Raw genomic sequence first — 9944 nt, forward strand, 5'->3', positions numbered from 1 at the left:
TTTAAATAGTAAAAATATTTCACAATATTACTGCTTTTGCTGTATTTTGGATCAATTAAATGCAGACTTGGTGAGCAGAAGATAATTCTTTAAAAAACATTAAAAAAGACTCGTAGTGTATATATATATATATATATATATATACACTATTTTATATTTCTAAGTGAAAATTATTTGGGAAAACATTTTGTCTTGTATGTTCTGTCTTCAGGTTGGGTACCAGATCCGCTTTGAGAGCAGCCGCACCACAGCTACCAAACTGCTGTTCCTGACCGAGGGTCTCCTGCTCCGGCAGATCCAGCGGGACGCTTCCCTGGGCCAGTACCAGGTGCTGATCGTGGACGAGGTGCATGAGAGACACCTGCACTGTGACTTCCTGCTGGGAGTGCTGCGTTCCCTTCTGCCCCTGCGCCCAGACCTGCGGCTGGTCCTCATGTCGGCCACCATCAACATCAAACTCTTCTCCAGCTATTTCAACAGTGCACCTGTTCTGCAGGTGCCAGGCAGACTCTTCCCCATTCAGGTGAGCTCGCAGCATCCTTTACTGTTTTTCAATGTGTGTGGGTCTTTGTAAACTGATTGCAGTGTAAGTGTATTCTGTGCTTGTGTGTGAAGGTGATCTACCAGCCCATTCCTCCAGAAGAGCAGGTGTCCCGCTCGGAGAAACTGGACCCGCGGCCGTATCTGCGTGTGCTGCAGGGTATTGACCAGCGGTACCCGCCGGAGGAGAGAGGAGACCTGCTGCTGTTCCTCAGCGGAGTGGCTGAGATCTCCACCATCCAGGAGGCCTGTCAGACATACGCCACACACACTCAGCGCTGGATCGTCCTCCCTCTGCACAGCACTCTCTCACTGGCCCAGCAGGATAAGGTACTTCTGCACCAGAGCAGGTTCATTCAGGACAGCGAGATCTTCTACTTTTCTTTTACTTTTCATCCAAAAGTTTAGGGTCAATTATATTTTTTTATTGAAAGAAATTAATAGCCAGGATGCATTCAATTTATCAAAAGTGACATTAAAGACATGTATAATGTAATGTAATAGATTCTATTTCAAGTAAATGCTGTTCTTATGAACTTTCTGTTAATTGAAGAAACCTGAAAAAAAGTATATCAAAAATATTAAGCAGCAAAAACTGATTTCAAAATTGGTAATGATAATAAATGTTTCTTGAGCAGCGAATCAGCATATTAGAATGATTTCTGAAGGATCCCACCAACTTTTATGTCATCATCCTTGCCAAAATTGCTTATTTTCTTCATGTTGAAACATCATTGATGTTTCTTAATAGGAAAGGTGAAAGAGATGAGTTTTGATCCAAAGGCCAAGATGCAGAGGCTGCAGGAGTTCTGGATCAGCAGGGCCAGTTCTGAACAGAGGAAGGGACGAGCGGGCAGAACTGGCCCGGGAGTCTGTTACCGCCTCTACTCTGAATCTGATTACGACGCTTTCGCCCCATATCCTGTTCCTGAGATCCACAGGGTGGCGCTAGACTCCCTCATCCTACAGGTGCTCTCTCACATCTGGAGGAACAAATCTTTGGTTTCATGAAAACTATGAAAAAACAATGCTTTTATTTAATGAAGTCATGGGTCAATGGGCATAATCTTATCAGATAATTCTAATAATTGAGTGAGACACTGGACTAAGACATGTTTCAAATGATGTTTCTGCAGATGAAGAGCATGGGTCTGGGTGACCCTCGCACTTTTGCCTTCATAGACCCTCCTCCCGCTTCTAGTATTCAGACTGCAGTGATGTATCTGAAAGAACAGGGGGCGCTAGATGAACACGGGGAGCTCACTCCCATTGGCAGGCTGCTGGCTCAACTGCCTGTGGATGTGGTCATTGGTAAAGAACCCTTACCTGCTGTTTTATGTGGTTAGTTGAGCTTGCTAATGTATTAATGGCATTGTAAATTCTCCTACTTGTGTTTGTCCAGGAAAAATGTTGGTTTTGGGTTCAGTCTTCAAGCTGGTGGAGCCGGTGTTGACCGTTGCCGCTGCGCTGAGTGTCCAGTCTCCATTTCTGCGCAGTGCTCAGCACAACCCTGACTGCTTCACCACTCGCCAGCCCCTGAACAGCAACCAGGGTGACCCCTTCACTCTGATGAATACCTTTAATGCCTGGGTGCAGGTCAGAGTTTAGGCCTCTTTGACTGTTTAATTGTGTATCAGTGCTGGAGCCCTGCATGAGCATTACTAGACTGAACTTGACATGATGTATATTAGGGCTGTCAAAATGGCTGAAAAACTAAATTCAAATTTTGTACTTAAATATGATCAAAATTCCCTCTGGTGAATGTAATATGTGATGTTGTGCATTAATATTAATATGATAATGTACCAAAATATTTCTTTAAGGAAATATACATATATGCATTGTGATACAGACGGATCCTTTAGTCCAGAACATTAGGCATCCCTTACTTCTGGGGGGGAAAAAAAAATTTGAATTGCGAGATAACTATCAATTTATTTTGTTTAAATACGTTGTGAGATACAACTCACAATAAATTTTGTCTATATAACTACATTGCTGTTCAAAAGTTTGGGATCAGTAAAATTTTTTATGTTTTTTAAAGAAGTCTCTTCTGCTCATGAAGGCTGCATTTATTTGACCAAAAATACAGAAAAAAACTGTAATATTGTAAAATATTACCATTTAAAATAATTTGGTTTTCTATATTAATATACTTTAAAATATAATTTATTTCTGTGATGCAAAGCTGAATTTTCAGCATCATTACTCCAGTCTTCAGTGTCACATGATCCTTCAGAAATTATTCTAATATGCTGATTTATTATCAATGTTGGAAACAGTTGTGCTGCTCAATATTTTTTTGGAAACTGGATAATTTTTTTGGATTATTTGATGAATAAAGTTAAAAAGATCAGTGTTTGTTTAAAAATGGAAATCTTTTCTAACAATATAAGTCTTTACTATCACTTTTTATCAATTTAACACACCCTTGCTGAATAAAAGGATCATGTGACAATGAAGATTGGAGTAATGATGCTGAAAATTCAGCTTTGCATCACAGAAATAAATTATATTTTAAAGTATATTAAAATCAAAAAACATTATATTAAATTGCAATAATATTTCACAATATTACCGTTTTTTTCTTTATTTTTGGTCAAATAAATGCAGCCATGATGAGCAGAAGAGACTTCTTTAAAAACATTAAAAATATTACTGATCCCAAACGTTTTAACTGCAGTGTATAAGAGCTAAAACTTGCAATTCTAATAAAAAAAATTTAAAAAAAGATGTTAACTCAAAATTGCAAAATATACATGTACAAGAAATAAAGTCAGAATTGTGAGATTGGAAGACACAATGACCTTTTTGACCATTTTTTTTCATAGCAGAAATGGGCTTCCATACTTTTAGTTCTTTTATTCTCTGCCTTTATAATGCATTATATATAACGCAGACATATAATGTAAAGCAGAATGGTGTTGATAAGCCAATAATAATCTCTAAATGGGCAGTGTTAAAATTATATACTGTTTTGTCTTAATAAATTACAAATAAAAAAACTAAAATCATGCTGCAATTGAATTTAGACACCACTATGATCATGTACAGTATAAAAATAGATATTCGTTTTGAGATTTGCTAAAGTTACATTTTACAGGGCTATTAATTTATTACTGTTTTTAAAGTTGAACTTTAAGTGAGCATTGGATAACATCAAAGGTAATCTAAATGTAAAAATTGTGGAAAATAACCGTATTGTCTAATATATATCCAATATCAACAGGTGAAAGCAGACAGAGGAAGTGGCTCCAGAAAGTGGTGCAGAAGGAGAGGGCTGGAGGAACAGAGGCTTTATGAGATGGTCAACCTCAGACGACAGTTCAAAGTCAGCAGCTCTATATCTACGGTTTCCTCTGTTCTAACAGCTTTAACTGCATTTGCCCATGTGACTGACCTTGACAGTGTCATCTGGTTCTTACAGGAGCTGCTGCGGACTCACGGTCTGCTGGAGGTGGATACAGGCGGCAGGACAGAGCCACAGGACCGAGCCCGGCGCAGAGAGAGACTTACGGAGAGACAGAAGCTCCACCAGCTGAAACGAGATCATGAGCTCCGGGAGAGCACTAAGAGGAAAGTTCTGCGCCTGGAGGAAGGACTGGAGGGAGACACACTGTCTGGGTCTGACGATGAGGCAGCAGGATCAAGCAAGAAGAGAAGAGATGATGCTGAACAGAATGTGGACATACAGGTGTGCCTCAGTTGATTTTGATTTTACAGCATAAGAGAGAGAGAGAGCTAATCTAGATTCAACAGTTTACCTTATTCAATTCTTAAAGGGACAGTCCACCCAAAAATGAACATTCTGTCATCATTTACTCACCTTCATGTTGTTCCAAAGCTAATGACTTTCTTTCCTCCGTGGAACATAAAAGAAGATATTTTGCTTCCCATTGATTCTTCAGATCCCAACAATCTACAGATTATCTTCTTCTGTGTTCAGTAAAAGAAAGACATGCATACAGGTTTGGAACAACGTGAGGGTGTTTATTTTTGGGTGAACTATCCCTTTAAGATAATATACAAAGTGACGTGTTTAGAAGTTCTAATAGTACAAAAGATTTCTGTTTCAGATCAATTCTGTTCTTTTGTTTATCAAAGGATCCTGTACCATGATTTTCACAAAAACATTAAGCAGCACAACTGTTCTCAACATTGATAATAATAAGGAATGTTTCTTGAGCATTAGATCAGCATATTAGAATGATTTCTGAAGGATCATGTGACACTGAAGACTGGAGTAATGATGCTGAAAATACAGCTTTGCATCACAGGAATAAATTACATTTTAAAGTATATTAAAATCGAAAACCATTATTTTAAATTGCAAAAATATTTCACAATATTACTGTTTTTATGGTATTTTTGATCAAATAAATGCAGCCTTGGTGAGTATAAGAGACTTCTTTCAAAAACGTCTTACCGACCCCAAACGTTTGAAGGGTAAATAAATAAAACATTAGACAAAACTATGTGCGAAATGTGTTTCAACTATCATAAAAATAATGTTACAATGTTTGATCCTTGAATTAAAAATAGGCTTTATTTTATTGTTGAAAAACATAATTTATTGTTTTGTTTTTCTTTTGATTTTAAGATGAAATAGGCTGTGACCCAGGCTTTGTGAGATTCACTCCTTATTGGTTGTCTGGCTCTTACAGGAAGTCAAGTTCAAATTGCGTCACAATGTGAATGAGCTGCAGGAAGCTGCATATGCCAGTGCAGATCTGTCGTCACGGCAGCAGGCTCTGCTTAAACTGGTGCTGTGCCGCGGTCTTTACCCACAGCTGGCCATGCCAGATGAGCACAATGCAACCCGCAAAGACTCAGAGCAGGTAACGGCTAAAATACACACACTCACCCCCGGTTTCACAGACAAGGCTTAAGCCTAGTCCCAGGCTAAAATGTAATTCTGAGCTGTTTCAACTGAAAGAAACTTGCACTGACTGATGTTAAAAATATATCAGTGCCTTTGTTTTGTCTCAAGATGCACACCAGTAATGTTTTTTCTAAGGCATGTTAGTAAAAATTACTTAAATGTCCTAATTGAACTATGGCCTAATCCTGGTTTAGTCTAAGCCCCGTCTGTGAAACCAGGACTCAGTCACACTTTCACATGTATGCACAGTAATATCAGGCAACTTCAGACAGTTTACATTTTTCACGTTTGTGTGTTAGGTGTTTCACACACGTAATAAACAAGGTGTTGTGGTCCACCCAACCAGCGTGTTTGCCATTGACCCTGAAGTTCTGCACGTCCCTGAGCACGAGTCCAGCGAGTTTGGTACACGCTCCTTTTTGCAATGAGACAGGCATCGTGACGGACTCTGTCCTCCGTTTCACTGTTGTACTCTTACATTCTCTCTCTGTAGGTGCTGATAAAGGGCAGAGCAACAGGCATCAGTTACTGGCTTTCGTTACTCTGCTAGAAACAAACAAGCCTTACATCTCGAACTGTTTGCGGGTTCCAGCACTACAGGTCAGTGACAGCTGAGACTAAAGTGACCATCAAATAGATTTTTTTTTTGGACGGGGGGAGGGATTTTCATTATTTGCCGTTTGAACCAAGAAATACACTGAATTCACAAGTTGCCAACATATTATTTTGGTACAAATCAGGCAGTAGATAGAGAGGACCCCTGCAGACCCTCATGTTACAGTTAATAAGTCTCTTAAAATATCACATTTTTTGACCTTTTAAAGACAAGGCAAGGTTAGTTAATGTTAGTTAATAAAATGTCCCCGAAAAACTTAATGATATACCTGAAATAATAATTAATATTTATTTGTAAAATAAATAACATTTAAAAAAGAATTGTTACTATTTAAAACATTTTCAAAATTAATAAAATGTGTACACACATTCAAGGTGTGAGAAAAATGTTATTTATTACTTGATGGCTTACACCACATGACACTTTTAGAGTCATTAAATTTAAACTTACCCTGAAAACACTATAATCGTTTTCAAAAACCAACAAGAACACCGAGTACACAAAAGTTTGGAGTAAGTAGGATTTTTATTTTATTTTATTTTTATTTTTTTTAAAGGGGTCATATGATGCTGCTAAAAAGAACATTATTTTGTGTATTTGGTGTAATGAAATGTGTTTATGCGGTTTAAAGTTAAAAAAACACATTATTTTCCACATACTGTACATTATTGTTTCTCCTTCCTGCCCCGCCTTCTGAAACGTTAATACTTTTGTTGAGAAAAGATGCATTCAAATGATCAAAATTGACAGTGAAGACATTTATAGTATTAAAAAATATTTCTATTTCAAATAAATGCTGTTCTTTTAAAAAATTTTATTCATCAAAGCTTGACAAAAAAATGTGTTGTGGTTTCCACAGAAATATGAAGCAGTCTCTATAGTTTATTTTGTCATTTTTATATTTTATTTTATTTCAACTTTATTTTATTAAGTTTATTTTATTTCAAGCTATGAAAATGTATGTTTATGGTTTTAGGTTTATTTAACTATTATAGTTGCTATAAATAAAAATTTAAAATATGAAGTGTTCATTTGCAAAAACCGATAAACGCCACTTTCAGAAAAAATGAGCTGATTGCCGTGCATTATTCTCCACATATAGCGCGATCTGAACCCTAAACACGTTTTGTCAAAAAAGCCGGTTTTGTTCACTTTCAAGGCATCGCGAGTTCACGTTTTACTGCAGAAGCCGACAAGCGCCCTTGTTGTTTTTGAACAGAAGCCGATAAGTCCATTTTAGCGAATCAGCGCGCTGTATTCAGGTCAGGTGACAAGGCTACTTTCACTTTGAAAAGACGTGCTAGCTGAGAGGAGTTTCGTCAAAGCTGACTAAAAGTGATCGAGGATGGTTAATTTCGACGAACTTGTTGAACCCGTGATATCTTCTTCAGGGCGAAAAAGGAAAATAAAAGCTGAAACATTTTCACGGAAGCTTGCAAAAGCAGCGCGTTACAATGATGAGGGAAAAGCTCTGTGTATTGCGTGTAATCACATCCATACAGTTTATGATCACAACAACGTCTGTCAGGCATCTACACTGTCATCTGAGGAGACTACAAAGATTAAACGAGTGTTTTTTTAAACTCTAAAACATGAAATGTGGAGTTATCTGCTTTTGCCAAAAACCGACTGTTGGAGTTATCTGCTTTTGCTATAAAACAAACTTTTAATATGTTAAAAAAAAACAAAAAAACAACATACTTTCAATGACCTTTAATTTTGTAAATTACCTGTATTTGTTTAAGTTATTATTAGTTAATCAAAACAACCCAAATGCAGTTTGATTGATATTGCTTGGAATGCGCAATAAAAAAACGTTAGTTATCGGTTTCTGCAAATGAGCTCTTCATATATAAAAATACTTTTTTTTTTATATATGTTATACTATATTTTTGATCAAATAAATGCAGCTTTGCTGAGCATAAGAGACTTATTTCAAAAACATTTCAAAATCTTACCAGCCCCAAACTTTTGAAAGGTAGTGCATGTTGCTAAGAACATTTTAAAGTCCTTTTTCTTTATCTTCTTGGACGCTCTTCTTGTCGCAGGCTCTGCTGCTGGTGGCCAGCTCTGTGGACAGTAACGCTGACTGCACGCGGGTGGTGGTGGACGGCTGGCTGGAGCTGGGCTTGACTGACGGAGCGCTGAAGGTGCTCTCCTCGGCCCTCAGTCTGCGGGGTGAATGGGAGAGGCTGCTTCAGGCTCAGCTCGGACATGGTTCGTCCACTGGACTCGGGGCAGGTGGGCCCAAAGTGTCCCGCAGAGAACTGGATAAGCTCAGTGAGGGACTCGTGCGGTTTCTGTTGTACACTGAGGTAACAAGGCAAACATATTAATGCATCTGTATTAGGGCTGCACAATAAATCGCATGCGATATTTAACGTGCATCTTGTCAGTAAAGCCATTCTGTAATCAGCGGTAAATCTCCATCACGTGCGGGCTTTCACATTGAGCAGCATTAACTACACAGAGCCGTTGTTCACTGACAAGCTGCGCAAAACATGCGCAAAATATGATCGTGGTTTTGCGCAGCTTGTCAGTGAACAACGGCTCTGTGTAGTTAATGCTGCTCCATGTGAAAGCCCGCACGTGATGGAGATTTACCGCTGACTAAAGAACCGACTTTACTGACAAGATGCGCGTTAAATATCGCATGCGATTTATCGTGCAGCCCTAATCTGTATTATTAATCTTGAATAAACACACATGATAATGACTTTCTCTCATAGGTTAGTTACAGTCTGAGGCGTCTGACAGCGCTGCAGTCTCAGAACCTGTACATCGGACCGCAACTGGATCCAGATCTGTCTTCCGCTTCAGCTATGGGCTCTCTGTTTCCTGGAATGAAGGCCGAACCAGATCCCATCAAAGGAGGCCTGCGTTTGTGCAGCTACTTTACCTACAACTGTCTGTGTGTGAGTGCTCTTTCTCTGACAGGATGTTTAAAACCCTTTCTTTCTGACAGTCCTCTAATAGCACCACTTCCTGTTTTTTAATGCGTGTCACGTAGGACTCTAAGGACCTGTACAGTGAATGTTTACGCAGTTTTTGGAGCTGCCCTCACTGTGACCTTTATATGCCCCTGACGCCCTTGGAGCGCATGCAACACGAGGCCACTTGCAGGCCGCCAGAGGAACAGCAGCCTGAGGAAGGTGAGCGGCTCATGAATCAGGCTCAGAATATGCTTAGATGTCTTGCTATAGAGTAACAACTTTTTAATGAATTTTAAAGCCTAAATACAATCGGCAGAAGAAAAACCTAAACATAGGATATAAACAAACTACACCACAGTAACCTGACTTCAGTGTCACCACCATTAAAGCTTCTGACAACTCTTTCAGTCTTTATTATAAAAAAACAAAAAACTTTTGCCTGAAGAATATTTTGCAAGAGCATGATTACAAACACAGTAAGGCTGTTAAAGTGAATTAGTGAGAACATGAGTTTACCTGTTCAGTGTGATGATGTTTAATGTCACTGACAACCTCTGTAGTCCCATTTAGCCACTTGTTAGCAACCGCAAAAAAGTAAAAAGTAAAAGCTTTAAGAAATCACAAGGTGGTATTACTGGTGTATTTCATGTCGTAGAATAGAACAGGAAAATATCTTTTAACTTTAGTTCACCACAGATCTTATTTCGGACATTTAACTAAAAAAACCATTCCAAAAACCCACTGACTTCAGGACGATAGAGTGGGAAGTGCTAAAATGCTAATTCATTTCCATGTTTTGGCTTACAAAAATACATCATCCCTGCAGCACTCTATTCTGTAAAGAACAGTGCCTTTTTCAACACATTTACAAAGTTTCTAAAATAGAAGTTAGTAGTTGATTTAAAATGGCTAAAAATATACCAGTGCCGATTTCTAGACAACAGACTGGCCAAAAGCTGCAATAATGCTGATA

General features: G+C 38.4%; 1 protein-coding gene across 1 annotated transcript in view; it reads left to right on the top strand.

Annotated features, from left to right (window-relative positions):
* The window catches only part of LOC107714537 (DEAH (Asp-Glu-Ala-His) box polypeptide 34), a 13424-nt gene that overhangs the window by 2214 nt on the left and 1266 nt on the right, over positions 1–9944 (top strand). Inside the window, 13 exon segments of the mRNA XM_016520399.1 lie at positions 212–523; positions 616–878; positions 1209–1509; positions 1677–1851; positions 1943–2136; positions 3770–3871; positions 3968–4234; positions 5205–5378; positions 5722–5827; positions 5916–6022; positions 8087–8353; positions 8768–8953; positions 9049–9190. Coding sequence (XP_016375885.1) covers positions 212–523; positions 616–878; positions 1209–1509; positions 1677–1851; positions 1943–2136; positions 3770–3871; positions 3968–4234; positions 5205–5378; positions 5722–5827; positions 5916–6022; positions 8087–8353; positions 8768–8953; positions 9049–9190 — 2596 coding nt within the window.

The sequence above is a fragment of the Sinocyclocheilus rhinocerous genome, unplaced genomic scaffold, assembly GCF_001515625.1.
Source record: "Sinocyclocheilus rhinocerous isolate Xijiao unplaced genomic scaffold, SAMN03320098_v1.1 scaffold809, whole genome shotgun sequence".
NCBI lineage: Eukaryota > Metazoa > Chordata > Actinopteri > Cypriniformes > Cyprinidae > Sinocyclocheilus > Sinocyclocheilus rhinocerous.